The sequence below is a fragment of the Syngnathoides biaculeatus genome, chromosome 6, assembly GCF_019802595.1.
Source record: "Syngnathoides biaculeatus isolate LvHL_M chromosome 6, ASM1980259v1, whole genome shotgun sequence".
NCBI lineage: Eukaryota > Metazoa > Chordata > Actinopteri > Syngnathiformes > Syngnathidae > Syngnathoides > Syngnathoides biaculeatus.
The window spans coordinates 22,658,729-22,675,449 of NC_084645.1; the positions used below are offsets into that span (position 1 = coordinate 22,658,729).

General features: G+C 47.1%; 1 protein-coding gene across 8 annotated transcripts in view; it reads left to right on the plus strand.

The window, feature by feature from the left end:
• Positions 1-16,721, plus strand: part of grm3 (glutamate receptor, metabotropic 3) — a 90,516-nt gene that overhangs the window by 72,178 nt on the left and 1,617 nt on the right. For 7 of the 8 annotated variants that reach the window (XM_061823132.1, XM_061823130.1, XM_061823133.1 and 4 more), the window contains 6 exons: positions 11,169-11,411; positions 11,513-11,702; positions 13,281-13,590; positions 13,666-13,859; positions 15,086-15,218; positions 15,353-15,533. In XM_061823132.1, the coding sequence (XP_061679116.1) occupies positions 11,169-11,411; positions 11,513-11,702; positions 13,281-13,590; positions 13,666-13,859; positions 15,086-15,218; positions 15,353-15,533 (1,251 nt within the window). The remainder of the gene's footprint in view (positions 1-11,168; positions 11,412-11,512; positions 11,703-13,280; positions 13,591-13,665; positions 13,860-15,085; positions 15,219-15,352; positions 15,534-16,721) is intronic. The other variant, XM_061823136.1, reaches the window with a different exon arrangement.

The window sequence follows — 16,721 nt, forward strand, 5'->3', positions numbered from 1 at the left end:
CGTGTGTTTTAGCTTGTCTTCCTATCTTTATTGGGGCCAAACGGAGTATTATGTCAATCACGGGTTTATTTTATTTTTTTTTTCAGTGGGAGCTTTTTTCGGGGTTTTTGCATCGCGTCGTACGGAATTAAACGGGTATTATTGGTGCGCTAGTGAGGGGAGCTTCAAGGAGTTGCTCCGTGTCAAGATTTGAAATATGTGCAAGCGGTTTGCATGAAATGTCTTGATCATGTGTTTTTATTTACCCAAAGAGATTGTATTTGTTTTATATTTCCTTTTTTTTTTTTTTTTTTGCATTTGCGGAGACTAACTATTCAATCTGAATGAGGAAGGTTTTTGATTTTAACTTATTGTCGTATTTATGGGCGCTGACCCAGCTGAGGACTAATTATTTGTTCTCTTCGGTGCTGGTTTACAGTTTAGCTGTTTGGGTTTTGCATCACATGATGTGCTTGTTAGACTTAACATGTATCCAAGATTTTTAAAGGGGAAGTTGACTGGCTGCCGGAACTCGCTCGCGGGCGGCCGCCGGAGCTCGCTTGACAGCGACAGGTTCAAATCTGTATGGACGTATTCCTCCGTCTTCCCGATCAACAGATACTTCTATTTCTTCATCAGATGAGGATAAATCCGAGAAAACAGCGCTGGCCATAACTGTGTAGGAACGTAACCGAGCCTCAGGTTGAGCACATGACACGTCACATCCGTGCACATAGGTCATGTGACTCGCCAAAAGGTCAGCGACCGGAAACATTCAAAATTGCTGATAGAAATATCCTCAACACAAGCTTAAATGATATCTGATGAAAATCTTTATTTTTAAGTTACAGTACCAATGGCATGACCGACCTGATACATGATTTTCAAGACCTGCATACTAAAACACCAGATTGATACGGGTTCTGTGTCTCAGTCTTTTCAGTTTTTATTCACCTCGAGAGAATTGTATGTTGTAGATATTCTCGTCTTCCAGTGTTTATGGGGACCATGTTTCCAATGTGTGTTTATGCTCCAAATTGTCTTCGTATCCTTAATCGAGAGGAAGTTGAATTGTCGGAATGTATTTATGAGGACAAAGTTAAGAATTAAAATAGTCAGACTTGTGTAGTTTACCAGTTTTGATATTTGGATCGCAAGGTGGAGTTAGCCCACTAGAACATGTATTCGTTGTGCTGGTTTTTCTTTATCCAAAGAGATTCTGAGTTTTATTCTTACTTGTCTTCCTGTCTTCATGAGGACCAAGTTGACAGTGTGTGGTCTCGCTAACCTTGCCAAGCTGAATATCAAGTCTCGGTCTTATTAGTCTTATTTTCTAGTTTGGCTGTTGTGATGCAGATAACTGACTTAAATATACGTTCATTGTGCAAGTGAGAAGAGTTCTGAGGACGAGACCCCGTGTGTCAAAACATATGCTAATGATTGACGTGACGTCACCGGTTTTATTTACTGAAAAGCGAAGATGTATATTCCGGATAGACTTGTCTTCCTCGTGGCGGTGTTTGACTTTCGGTGAAGATGTCCGCCTCACAGTTATGAGATTCTGGGTTCAAATCTTTCTTCTATTTCTGGGACCAAGTTGAGATTTTCGATATTGAGCGACTTAAGAATGTATTAGCAGAGGCGGAGTGCCTTCGGGGCCAGATTGAGTAGCGGGGAGCTTATTGCGATGTTTGGATGCTGGAGAACAAGCTTCCTCATCGCCTCCTCCTCCATCTCTGTCGCTCTGTTCCCCATCCCTCCTTCCCTCGACATCTCTCTCTCTCTGTCTCCTCCTTCTCCTCCTCTTTCGCACCCAGAAAGTGTTCTCTCGCTCTACATTCAAAAACAGCACATCCCACTCAGACTTCACAAGGTTGCTCTCCTGCCTTCACCACCTCTCTGCGTCAGTCTGTTTGTCAACTCCTTCATCCCTCCCTCCCAACCTCTCTCCCTCCCTCTCTGTTCATCCCCCCCCCGTCCGTCCTTCAAGCATTCCTCTATTGAACACTGTGGTCCACCGATGTCTCCTGTCGCCGTCCTCTCCCTTTTGACTCCCCGCCTTTCCTTGCCCTAATCTTGTCTCTCAGCTCGCCCCCACCACCCCCCACCCCGCCGGCTCCTCTTCTCGTCTCCCTTTTCTTTCCTGTATCTCAGCCACCTCCCTGATGCACCTTTCCACCTATGCGTCGCTCTACCTTGTTTTAACCCTCCCGCCCTGAGTTGCTTTTCCCCCGTGAGCCGGCTGTCGCCGCGGCTCGCTACCCCCCCCCCGGGGGAACGACTCCACGGGGAGAACAAATATAGCGATTGTGTGTGCACGCGCACGTGCGCATTTGTGACACATGAGTGCATCCCCGCGTCCAGATCTATAAGTGTTTTGCTTTTACGCTCTGCGCGCTGGCCACAGGTGTACTAAGGTCATTAACTCTCTGGAGTAAATACCCAAAAAAAAAAAAGAAGAGGGTTTTGTCCGTGAGAGGTCGGCATCTGCAGCGCGTTGATTGTTCTTTATCTTCTATGTGGAGCAAGTGTATACTTACAGTAGATTCTGTGTATGCATACCCTGATTTGTAAGGAAGACAATTTGGTGGCTTAAGGGAGGATTTAAAATGGATCCGCTATGACGGCGCATTAACACATGAATGTTTGCAAATAAACATCTCTTTCAGATGACACACAAACGTTCTCATAAAAGATTACACACAAATGTGTTGAATTTAAACGTTACATACGAGTGAATCATACTTCGGCAGCGATTCTTTTCGTACGCCACTCGTATCAGACTTTCAGTATTACCGGTTGCCATTATTAACCTGTTCATGGGCAGGGTGGCAATTTTTTTGCCTTATTGAGATCAAAGTCTCCTAACAGGCCACAATCGAAGAAATAACACTTTTTTTTTCATTTAACGCATAAAACAAAGGGCAAAAAAGAGCGTCCTGGGACGGGTATGTTATCAGTTCTGTGAAGTGGTACATACTAGAGATATGTTTAGGAATTAATTATTATTCTAGAACGATCCTTACGCATTAATAATACTGATGGATTAGCATTTTGAAGACAAACTTGGTTGCATACTGATATACTTTCTCCCTTTCCTCTCTTGGAAAAAGCTTCATGTGTACTTGAGGCAGCCATGTTGGGTCAGGAAGGAAAAGGAAATAACTCGGTGATAACTTTTACCGATGAGTTATCCTCTCCTGATACCAAATTATGGCTTCAGAATAAAACACTTAAATATTTACATATACTGAAGGATATAATGCGTGAAAATCCTGATGTCCCAAAAAAATGGGACGCTGTCCACGAAAGGGGGTTACAATGTTTAAAATTAAGCTTGTACAGTAGTAAATATTTGCAAGTCATTAATATTTGCATTTTCCTCAATCACATTCTTATTTTGAAGTTTAAATGGTTTTGGTTTTGACTGACGTAAAGATTTGTTCATTGCACTGACGAGAGGAGCTACGAGTCGGAGGTGCGTACCAAGATATGAGCGAGTGCGTCACGGGCATGGTCTGACCGCTGCCATGGGTGGGGCTTCCTGTGAGGGGCGTGGCCAGGCCACTGATCTGGGCGGTGCGACCTCGGACGGGTGTCACAGCTGTCTTGCGTTTTGGACACGAATAGACCAAGTACTTAAGTGGTAAATGGGTCTTCAGGCATTTGCCAGTTCGTTGCAGATGCTGTACTGCATCCTGGGATACTCCGCTACTGTGCGTCAGTCACAAGTTTAGTTTTCTAGTTTGGCTTGTAGTCATCAGACCTTGTGCATGTTTTTGGATCTCGCCTGTTGCCAAGCGTTTTGGTACTTCCACTTGTTTTGGACTGCCTTCTCATATCTGACCTCCTTCTGGAATAAAACGACTCTTGACATCATGCCCTTGACTCGGAGTCCTGCATTTGGGTCCGCCCTCGTGTCGCTGGATCTTAACAGAGTGATTACATGACGTCTTGATCACGTCCAAGTTTATATGCAGCTAAAATTAACAGAAAAGCTTTTCACCTTGATGTCTTGTTTTGGCAGTGGTTCATTGACGATATAGCAAATAGCAGTTTTGCTTTTCTGGTTTCGCTCGTGTGGGTTTAGTGTCAATTGTCCTGGCCGGCAAGAGGAGCTCGGCACTGAGACATGAGATTTACGCAGGGTCTGCACCCTATCAGGGTTTTTATCCAATTAAAGACACTGGAACTGAGAATTATTTACTCGTGAAGCGGTTTACAGATTTTAATGTATTTATTATGTTAGCAAGAAGAGCTACGAGGGAGTTTCACCTGACCTTATACTTATATATTTTATCATATCGCAATTCTACTGCGAATGCGATGCCCGCTTCGTCCTTAATATGTGGTACAGTACAGAGTGGTAATAAATGTCTTGTAGCCTAATGTGGTCGATCTCGCTAAATCACCAAATTTGCGTCACACGACGAAAAGTTCAGTCAAACTCCCCCCAACTTAATCTCCTCACTTTTCGATGACTTTTTTTTTTTTTTTCCAGCCACCAAATTCCTTTGTCGTCGTCTCTCTATCTCTTGTTCTCTCTTTCTCTCGGTGCCCTCCTTTAATACCCACAATCCCCCCCTGGGCAAGACTTAGCCTGACATGCTCGAGAACATAATTAATTACTCATTCTGAATGGAAAAGCCTCTTTTCACCACACCCCTAATCTGGAATAATAAGCACTTCCTCATTTTTGGATACTTGCTGTAGGACATTGTGTGCCGCCTGCTCTTTTTTTTTTTTTTTTTTGGGGGGGGGGGGTGACACTTATTCGTCATCCCCGTATTAACATTGTGCGCTCAGATATCGCAATCACACCTATGACCTTCATTTTTTTTTTCCCCGCCTGTTCCTTTACACCCGGCAGCTCTTCGGAAAAGAAGCGGGTCATTCCCTCGTTAGCTGCATACCGGAGAGCGCGAGAAAGCGTGGAAAAACGCCTTTGAATCCTAAATAAACGGAAAAAAGTCTTGCAGTTCAATTGTTTAAAACGGGAATAAGAGGAAGCACCAAGTGGAAAGGTGTACAGTTTGTTGTCTGTGAGCAGAGAGAAGTCACGATTAGTCATTTGGGGCGAGACCAACGCCATCTGCGAGCGTCGTTCATCTTGCATCTGACTGTCAACACACATTTTCCTGCTATTGGCACTCTTGACAGCAGCTTTTATACTGTTAACGTCAGCTGCTGGCTGATGTAGCGAGACTTCTCCCTCGCAAAAACTGCCACAGTGGTACCTTGACTTGCTGTACGAGTTTAATGCATTCCGTGAAAACGCCTCGGTTCTCGAATCGTCCCGTTTTCAAACAAATCGGTTTTCGAACGAAAATTTCTCAATTTTTTTTTTTTTTTTGCTCCTCTTTTCGAACGAAAATCGGTGCTCGAACGCCACCGACAAAACCCGGAAATAACATATTGCAAGTGGCCAGACCAGCTGGCCCACGACGCGCTTTGTTGTGAATTCCCACGCCCCCGAAAAAACCCGGTAAATAATGTAATGCGCACAGCGCAAGCAGTTGACCCACCCAAGACAGGGCTTGTTATTGTCAATTCAAACGCCCCCCGAAAAAAAAAAAAAAAACGAAAATGGCATAATGGGTGCGGCGCAACCAGCGCGCTTTTGTTAAATATAAAACAAAGAGAAGTAGACATAACCACACAATTTAGCTTCAAAATCTGATAGCTTGAGGCTAACAGATAATAGGAAACACTATTGACGTGCTAATAGATAACATCCATGTGGTGGTATTGTAACGCTCTAAGCAACATATACTAAATACTAATGGAGTATCAACACATGCAGACAGACGAAATCACAAACAATACTCATTGGCATATACAGTAAAGCTTCAGTTCTCGAATGTCCCCGTTTTCGAACAAATTGTTACTCGAACGTCCCCGACAAAACCCGGAAATAACATCGCCGTGCGGCGCAAGCAGATGATCCACCCAGGACGCGGTTTGTTATTGTCAATTCCAACACCACCCGGGAAAAAAAAAAACAAAAATAACATAACGCATGCTCACAACCAGCGCACTTTTGTTATTCTGTATAACGCATTCTCTGTAGACAGACGTGTCCCGGTAGTGGCTGTTGTTTTTCTTCTAATCGAGCTCTTCCGTATTAACCCCCGATCATGGCTCCAAAGAAGGCAATTTGATTGTTTAAAGTTATTCTGCACTATTGTTAATAAAAAAAAGTTTACAAGGCCGGGGGCCGAGTCGTTACAGATACGGCAAGGGGCTCCCAGCCTAGCGTCCTCTACTACTAAAGCATACATTTTAAGCAAAAAAATAAACCTATTTCTTACATTATTTTATGATATAAAGTATTTAACCTACACATGTATTTCTACTATGCAGTTTATTACCAGAAAAAGTAAAAAAAAAAATGCTTTGAAAAAACTTTTTTTTTTTTTTTAAGGCATGGAACGCATTATTTCTTTTTCCATTCATTGTAATGGGAAACATCAATTCGGTTTTCGAACAAATCACTTCTCGAACCGTTTTCTGGAACGGATTGTGGTTGAGATCTGAGGCATCACTGCGTCTCAAATCAGCGTTCCCCATCGAAATGGACGAATATGCCAATGATCCGTTTTTTGTGTGTGTATGGAATCATATATATTTATATCGTGCTTTTCGTGCATTAAAATGCAACACAAAGTGATTAGAAACGGACAATTAAAATTGCAAGACATATACAACAAGCCGCCCCTCCGCATATATGCATATATTTCCATATATGAATACAAAATATACCCGCGCACACAACACGTATTGATTAGGAGCGGAGCGAGGTGGCACTTGGGGAATTAATTGTTTTCTTAATTGCCCAAAAATCAATCCATAAATGAAGAATAATCGGTTTGCCTTCTCTGAAGTTTACCTTCGTTACCCCCCCCCCCAACGTTTGGCCAGTTGTCTTCACTTACAGCAGGTTCTCCATCTTTTCAGAAACCGAGGACTGCAACTTGTAAATTATTTGTTGAAGTCCTGCTCGTGTTTTTCCTCGATTTCAAGACTTATTTCAATGGACATCATCTGATTTTTCATTTTAGAACTCACTTTCGTAGGACCCCATGCTTGAAAAAAAAGAAATTTGTACCTGTCCTTCGACTACAAGGTGACCACGTGAACTGATCAAGTCCGGATGTTGTGAAGTACTTTGCTTCATCCTAGGGGAGACGTCTCTGAAGCGCTGAACCTGACCTGAACTTGTACATTTCGGCGGAGGTTCGGAGTTAGAACGTTAGCGCTCGGCGTCAGGCCCGAGCCCGAAGCGGTGCCGCAAACTGCATTGAAGTCAGCCCGACAGCCGTCACTCCAGCCCGTTGTCGGGTGTTCTCGGTGGCCTTCTCGCCCGCTGTGCGAAATAGCCGCTCGAGCAAGGTCGTTGGTGTCGGTTGTGGCTGACACTCCCTAAAATGCGGGCCACTTTGCTTTAGTAGTCGCTATACGCTCGCTGCTAATTAGGCGCTAGCGCGGATTCTAATAAAACGCCGTTATGCTAATCGGCGGCCAACTGTTGTGTTCGTGTGTGTGTGTGTATGTAAAACAGGAGGCGGGCCCGCCTTGTCTTATTGCTTTAGTGTTATTAACAGACTTTATTATCTGCCAACTTGGCAGTATAATGGATTTATATCGCCGCCGCCGCCTCCTCCTCGTCTGCAGATATTATCAGCGTTTATTTTAATCATTTTCATTTAGCTGTCACCCCAACATTTATCCCGCCCAAACCGCTCTACGCCCACCCCCACCCCAAAACTCTGAAACAGACTTGACGACGAGAATTTCCTGTGACGGAGACTCGAGCGAGGGTTGCGTTGTCTCTGTGATTTATGGATTTCATAAAAGTCCCGAGTCCCCTCGCCGTCGGAGCAGCTTTTCCATGCTAGCCTGGATGTCAATTGAAATGCCACTCACAGCCGAGTCCAAAGGTGGCTCGCGCCGTCCAAAACAAGAACCGAAGCCAGCTGTTGGCCTCGACAGAGATGATAACCGTCAGTTAGCAGAGAGTCCAGGATGGGATGGCGGACGATATTGGAAACACCTCACAAATGTTCCATTCTGAAATATCTGCTCACTATTTCTGGGACATATTTGCATCTGCAACCATTCATAGGTTCTCATAATTAGAACATAATACAGCGTTAGCTTGACTGATGAGGATTTACATGTTTTTTTTTCACCTGAGGTATTGCGAGCCAAAATTTGCGGGACATGCAAGATTCCGGTTCTAAACGACTCTCGCTCTTGACGTCACTCACGAGTGAGGTCCATTCAAGGCCCACCAACTAAACAGGACCTCTCAAAGGCTGGGGGGCCATGAATGGGACCATAATCCAGTCAACGCCTCAAAATTTGCAAGTTTGCCAAATACTCGTGATGGGCCTCATGTGAAGGTGGTTTCGTTGTGTTGAATAATCGCACTACTGAATACAGCAATTTATGTAACATGAGTTCATGATTGGGTACGCCATCGGTGTCAAACACAAGGCCCGGGGGGCCAGATCTGGCCCGCTGCATGATTTTATGTGGCCCGCAAAGGCAAATCGTATGTATCAACTTTCATGATTTTTTTGTTCAAATCTGGACCAAAATTTCAAATTGTCATATCATAAATGATAACACTGGGGTATTACGAGCATTTTTGTGTTACCAAACAACAATATTTGAAAAACCCATTACTCTCGATTTCTGATTCATAAATTTCATGCGTAAGTTTGATGAGGCGGTTAAAGATTTTTATGGTTTCGCAGTTGTAACGGCCCGCAACAAAGATGAGTTTGACACCCGTGGCTACACGCTAGATGGATGGTCAAGCGGTTATTCGTTGGACGCCATTTTATGGCATCTTACGGCCTTTCCAGAAAAAATTATGAGATCTGAAAAATGTACACCTTAAAATCCGAAGATTATTCTCATTAAAGCTGCTGCGTACCAAGACCCAAGGTCACGTTCCGCTCAGTCTTGGCCGCGGTCACGTCGTCATTTGGCGTCGTTTGTACAAGCTGCTTTCAGAGCGACTCGGTCGGGTCCGACATCGTTTTGTCTTCTTAGGTGCACTCGATAGATCCTCTTTTTTTCCCTCCCGGGCTTCTACTCTGCCACCCCGGCATCTCGTCACCAATGTTACAGTCACCCCCCCCCCCCCCCAATGTCCTCGGGGCGCATGCTAATCTTCGCGTAACAACTTGTGTACAAACCAATTTGGTGCTTTTCCGCGGCGTACCTCCCTCACAGAGGAGCCCCCGAAGCCAATTCCATCAGAGAGTGGGCAGCCAAAGCAACGGCCGGGGATCGTGCGCACTGCCTCCGTGCCGATATGATTTTACGGGCCCTTTGAGGTGTCGTTAGATCTCATTGCCGAGCGGCGATTTTTTTCTGACGATGTTGCCTCGGGGACAGATTGGAGGCCATTGATAGAGGCGGACGTGGCCAAGCTTAGCGGGCGTTTACAGCCTCTTTGCAAATACTCCATGAAAATATCTCACTGTGAGTTTTTCAGCCTCGCTGACGACAGGCGTGACTTTATTATGAGGGCCCGAGCGACAGAAAAAAAGGAAAAAAAATTAGCCATCAAAACCGGTCTCTCCAATTGACACACAATTCGGCAGATATGTCTTTCATAAAAGGATGTAGAAAATGTCTCAAGCACCCGTACTCTGAACTCTATGATAACACCATCCATCCATCCATCCATCCATCCACCGCTTTTTTCCGGTTTGAGTCCTTCAGCAAGGATACCCAGACTTCCCTTTCCCCAGCCGTCACTTACAGCTCTTCCGGAGGGATCCCGAGGCGTTCTCAAGACAGTGGACATAGTCTCTCCACCGTGTCCTGGGTCGTCCTCTGGTTCTCTTTCAAGTGGGACGTGCCTGGATCACCTCACCAGAGAGTAGTCCGGGAGGCACCCGAATCAGATGCCCCGTGACCGAAAGAACAAAATCTCGCCGGATACAAGCGGGCGAAAAGAGGGAGCTAAGTCGAAAGGCGAAGCTCTCAATTTACCAGTCGATCTACGTTCCTACCCCCACCTATCTGCATGAGCTGTGGGTTGTGACCGGAAGAACAAGATCCCGGGTACGAGCGGCCGAAATGAGTTTCCTCCGCAGGGTGTCCGGGCTCTCCCTTAGAGAACGGGTAAGAAGCTCTGTCATCCGGGATGGGCTCCGTGTCAAGCCGCTGCTCCTCCGCATTGAGAGGAGCCAGATGGGGTGGCTGGGGCATAAGATCCCTCCCGGAAACCTCCTTAGTGAGGTGTTCCGGGCACGTCCCACCAGAAAAAGACCCCGAGGACGACCCAGGACACGCTGGAGAGACCATGTCTCTCGGCTGGCTTGGGAACGCCTCGGGATCCCTCTGGAAGAGCTGAAAGAAGTGGCTGGGGAAAGGGAAGTCTGGGTATCCCTGCTGAAGCTACTTCCCCTGCGACCTGAGCCGGAAAAGCGGTCGAAAAATGGATGGCTGGATGGATGGATTTTGAGCTCCTCAGCTCACTCCAATTTAGTTGTTTGGCACCAAGGTGCCACAAGATAGCAGAAATATACAGTAAACCACTGCATTATTCACGGTTCAGACGAGGCAAATTCACCCACACTAGCTGAAGCTCTTCATCTCATGTCAACTTAGTTCTTTGAGAACAAGATGCTACGACTGTAGATGGCACCAAAACACTACAGTAAAAATTTTTTTTTTTAGCCATCTAGAATTTGCCATTTCACAAATATTTGGCAGGAAAATGTCTCAAGGACCCATGGCTGGAAATGAAGAGGAACTTTGTGGTTTAGTGTCAAGGAGACATTTCAGGGCCAATTCCGGTGCAATTTCCAGGAGATCTGCCTGAAATATTTGGAAAAACATAACTCAGTACACGTCTGTCATAACAGGTCGCACAAAAAAAAGTCTCCAAAACTCGTGCCTGCTGCTGAACACCAAATTGCCCCGCTTTAATTTTGCAGCAGACGCGTTCAGCCAAATTCCAGATGGACGAGACAGACAAGGGGGTGCAAAATTGTGAAGATTTTTGTAGGCTTTGCCATCCAATGTGGGCGGAGTACGGCGTCAAAACTTCATGATCATTTCGAGGATTCGCCATAATAAAAGGGGTGCGAGGGCGCCAGCTTTAATAGTTTCACGGCGTGATCGTTCGCAACCGTCCACTCATCACTTAATCTCCCTTTCAGCCCCGTTCTCCCCCGCCGGCAGCGAGACGGCCGTCAAGTTCGACTCCCAGGGCGACGGCGTGGGCCGCTACAACATCTTCAGCTACCAGCGCTCGGGCGAGCGCTACGCTTACGTGCCGGTCGGCGAATGGGCCGAGAGTCTGAGTCTTAACGGCGCTTTGATTCAGTGGCCCAGGGAGGCGGCGCCCGCCTCGCAGTGCAGCGACCCTTGCGAGCGCAACGAGATGAAGAAAATGCAGGCCGGTGCGAGAACCGAAACATTTTCGTCACAACTTATTAAGTCGGGGAGCAGAGCAAATCCGATTGGTGGCTTTTTTTTTTTTTTTTTTTTTTGCGCCTCATAGGCGAGTACTGCTGCTGGATCTGCACCGCCTGCGAGCCTCACGAATACCTTGCCGATGAGTTCACGTGCTCGCCCTGCGCTCCGGGTCAGTGGCCCACCGACGACCTGACGTCCTGCTACGAGCTCCCCGAAGATTACATCATGTGGGAAGACGCGTGGGCCATCGGGCCCATCACCATTGCCTGCGTGGGGTGAGCCATGATCACATTACACCGAACATTTATGATTATGAGGCAGTTGCATTGTCGAATTTCTACATTAAGGCGGAATTAAACTACACTGACGACATCATGATTACAATTATGGTCGCGTCGTGTTTTCACACACGGGCCACGCTCTTATTCGGTGACACGAAATTTACATGCTGTGAAATAGGTGAAGTTTTTAAAAAAAATAAATGAGTGAAAAAATAAAGATATATCTAGAGAGCTCGTGCACCTACGTCGTCAAAGCACGTCACTGGCCGAAAGTGTCGGTCAAACAAAGCATTTTTCAATGCTAAGTCGACGCGAAAATATGTCTTGGAACACGAAGGCCGGAGTTTTATCCGATACCGTGATAATAAACGAAGGAACGTGGAAGAATGAGAGACTTGAGGACCCATATTTAATGTCCAAGATGAGAAATTGGACTGTTAACCCGCTTCTGCTGGTCTTGGACAAATGGATCCGCACACGTATCTGGTGAGTAAGTCGTCGAGATTTACACGGAAAAGTTTGACAGCGTAGAAAAGTCTGGACGCGTACAAATACTTCGTTGCTGGATCTGTTCTCAACGGGGACACGGCTCGTGAACGCGGAAGTGTGTTCGGCTACACGTTAACCTTTGCCGAAATCCATCGATCTTTTCAGATAGTATTCAATACAAATACCAACATTTCAATAGATGACCCCTGGTTTTACACAAACTCGCATTCATTAACTATGATTTTTTGGGGGGGGAGACAGCGAGTCGACTCCTCCATACACGAAGTGTGTTGCGGCCACACGTTGACCTTCAGTAGACCTCTCCATGACAGACGTTCTTTTTTTGATGAGTCCAATGCGTATTTTAAAAAAGACAATAAACCACTGGGATAGGCTTTAGCCCTCGTACACGGAAGCGTGTTGCAGCCGCACGTTAACCTACAGAAGTAGCGCAAATCTTCACAGACTTAAGTATTAATCTACGGTTTGATAAAATGGCCATTACCTTAGGTATCACGTGACCGACGGTTCATTTTATTTTTTTTTTTTAATGCGCATTGGACTAAGAACAATGCAAATTAAAAAAAAAAAAAAAACGTTTGTCGGGGATCAGGGACAGATTTACCAAAGTTAAACTTGTGGCCGCAATGTTGATTTATTTTGTGTATTTTCTATTAAGATAAAAAAATATATATATATATACTACCGGTATATAAATGAGTCCTGCGTGTCTTAATCATTGCTGGGGGGATCCAGATGTTTGAAATGGAGTTAGCTTAGCGCGATAACGCATTAGCCCTCCAAGGAGCCTCTGTGGAGTTCTGTTTGGCGCCGAGGTTCTGCTCATCTGCTTTTCCGTTCTCCTGTCAAAGATGTTCTCTTACGTCACCGCACTGAATGACTTTGTTTCTTCCCCATTTTCCAATCGTCTCAGCACCCAAAGTTCAACCCAGCAGTTGGTTTCTTATTGTGGGTGACTCAGCTGAGCGTCGCGGCCGCTCCACCGCGGCTTTGCGCGCTTATATTTTCCCGCATGCAGGCTAACGGCGAGACGTGTACGCTATGCTAAATCTGCCCCTTTAGCTTCATGTGCACCGGCCTGGTTCTGTGGGTGCTGGTCCGGCACAACGACACGCCGCTGGTGAAGGCGTCGGGCCGGGAGCTGTGCTACATCCTCCTCCTGGGCGTCTTCATGTCGTACGCCATGACCTTCCTCTTCCTGGCCAAGCCGTCGCCGGCCATCTGCGCCCTGCGCCGCCTCGGCCTGGGCACGTCCTTCGCCGTGTGCTACTCGGCGCTCCTCACCAAGACCAACCGCATCGCCAGGATCTTCGGCGGCGTCAAGGACGGGGCGGGCGCGGCCAGGCCGCGCTTCATCAGCCCGTCCTCTCAGGTCGGTGGAGGCCCAAATGTCCGGCGGTGCCCGACGCGAGCTCCGCAGTCCAATGAGGTTTGAATGGCACCGCAGGTCTTCATCTGCCTGAGCCTGATTTCGGTGCAGTTGGTGATGGTGTCCGTGTGGCTGCTGCTGGAGGTTCCGGGCACGCGGCGCTTCACGCTGCCCGAGCGCCGGCAGACGGTCATCCTCAAGTGCAACGTGCGCGACGCTAGCATGCTGCTGTCCCTCAGCTACGACGTACTCCTGGTCATCCTGTGTACTATGTAAGTGACGCCCCTTACTCTTTGTTGTTCACTTGATTTCGACAGTCTCGTGGAAGGAATAAAAATAAGAAGATGTTTTTTTACTTTTAAGGAAAACAACTGATTTAACTCCTGTGCTTCCTTCAAAGTAAAATGTACTTGTTGGATATGTACTTAAACCTTATACAGTAGATGTAACGTCTTCTGTTTGCTTGTTGTTCATTTGTTTTTCTAAGTGGTGCCAAAAGTACTTACCGTAATTCCGAGCCAACAAGCCGCGACTTTTTTCACAGCCCCCGCGCTAGTTAGCGTTAGTGCCGTCACATTAGCGTTAGCACCACCGCACTAGCGTTAGTGTACGCACTGCCGCATTTGCGCAAGCATGTTATCATTTGCACCCCCATGTTAGCGTTATCACCACCGTGTTAGCATTAGCACCGCCGCATTAACAGCGCCGCATTAGCGGGGACGTGCTAGCGTTAAACTTTTTCTGTGCACCAAGGCCTATCACCAGGTGCGCTCTGTAGGCCACGAATTACGATACACTTTGTACATGGGTAGAAGTACAGACACTTGTGAAAATATGTGTTTAAAAAAGGTTTTCTTGAAACCAGAAGTACAAACAGATTTGTACTTGGCCCTTACATACTGTTCGGGTCTAATTCAACCCATTTTAACCATTCACAATACTTGAAATTCAGTGAATTTTCCGCAAATTTCAAATGTCATTCTTTAGTACAGGTGCACCAAAGTACATGTGCGCTGAGGCGTTTCCATTGCCATTTTTCGTTCGATGTTTACTCAAATGGAGTTCACATTTAGCAGATCTCTATTTTCAAATGTGCGGTCCAGGTATCTTACAAATCTACTTCAGTATCAAAAGGTAGTATTTGTACAGTACAACCTCGGTTCTCCATTCCAGAAGGCGGTTGGAGAACCGATTTGTTCTCAAACTGAATCGATATTTCCCACGTGTGTGTACAGAGGCTGCGTTATACACAATGACAACACGCATTGTGGATCAAATGATCAGGCTGCGCATGTTATGTTATTTCCGGGTCTTGGCGCAGGCGTTCCAGTACCGATTTTTGTTCGAAAACAGAAGTAAAAAAATCTCGAAATTTTCTTTTGAAAACCGATTTGTTCGAGAACTGAGACGTTCGAGAAGCGACTATTCACTGTACTTGGTTATTTTGATCTACTGGTTACTAAACACGGATACGCTTGCTCTCCCCCCTTTCGTGTAGCTACGCCTTCAAGACCAGGAAGTGCCCGGAGAACTTCAACGAAGCCAAGTTTATCGGCTTCACCATGTACACCACGTGCATCATTTGGCTGGCCTTTCTGCCCATCTTCTACGTCACTTCCAGCGACTACAGGGTACGCAACCATCGTTCGCTACACACCAACATAGACCGCTGACAACGTTACTTTGGAGATGCGGTTGCTTACAATTACAGGTTACCCTTGAAAGTAATGCAAGTAATCACATTTCCCTCGGACGCGGTTTTCAGGTCCAGACGACCACCATGTGCATCTCGGTGAGCCTGAGCGGCTTCGTGGTGCTGGGCTGCATGTTCGCCCCCAAGGTACACATCATCATGTTCCAGCCGCAGAAGAACGTCACCAGTCACAGGCTCAACGTCAACCGCTTTAGCGTCAGCGGGACGGCGGTCGCCTCCTACGCCGCTCACGGTACGTTGTCTGGGGCTTCACACCCCTGGGAGGGTCACCCTTGACAAAAAAAAAGGTCCAGACAAACAACGGCTCCAAAACCCCCTATAAGGAGTACAAAAAATGGTTGGGGCTCAAAGTTGAGCGCTTGGTGGCTGGGCCTGCACCCGTGGGGCTCGACCAGGAACTGAAAGAGTAACGTGGGTCCCCCTTCCTGTGGGATCACCATCTGTGGGAGGGGCCGTAAGGGTCGTGCAGTGTGAGATGGGCGGTCGCCGAAGGCAGGGACCTTGGCGATCCGATCCCTGACTACAGAAACTGGCGATCTGGCGGGGAAGGAGATCCAGCTGGTGTGTGAAGTTGAGAAGTCCCCACTAGATATAGTCACGCTCGCCTCTGTACACGCCTCGGGCTCTGGTACCAGTTCTCTTGAGAGGGGATGGACTCTCTTCCACTCTGGAGTTGCCCACGGTGAGAGGGGTGAGAGGGTCGGGTGCAGTGTGAGATGGGTGGTCGCCGAAGGCAAGGACCTTGGCAATCCGATCCCTGACTACAGAAACTGGCTGTCTGGCGGGGAAGGAGCCCGAGCTGGTCTGTGAGGTCGAGAAGTTCCCACTAGATATAGTCGCGCTTGCTTCTGTACACGCCTTGGGCTCTGGTACCAGTTCTCTTGAGAGGGGATGGACTCTCTTCCACTCTGGAGTTGCCCACGGTGAGAGGGGTGAGAGGGTCGGGTGCAGTGTGAGATGGGTGGTCGCCGAAGGCAAGGACCTTGGCAATCCGATCCCTGACTACAGAAACTGGCTGTCCGGTGGGGAAGGAGCCCGAGCTGGTCTGTGAGATCGAGAAGTTCCCACTAGATATAGTCACGCTTGCTTCTGTACACGCCTTGGGCTCCGGTACCAGTTCTCTTGAGAGGGGATGGACTCTCTTCCACTCTGGAGTTGCCCACGGTGAGAGGCAGGTGTGGGTATACTTATTGCTCCCTACCCCCATTTCGACACCTGTACGTTGGGTTCACACCGGTGGATGGGAGGGTAGCCTCGTACCACCTTGAGGCGGGGGGACGGGTCCTGGCTGTTGTTTGTGCTCATGCACCAAACAGTTCAGAGTAACCTTCTCCTTTGGAGTCCTTAAAGGGAGTGCTAGAGAGTGCTCTCATTGGGGACTACATCGTTCTGCTGGAGAACTTCAATGCCCCCGTGGACA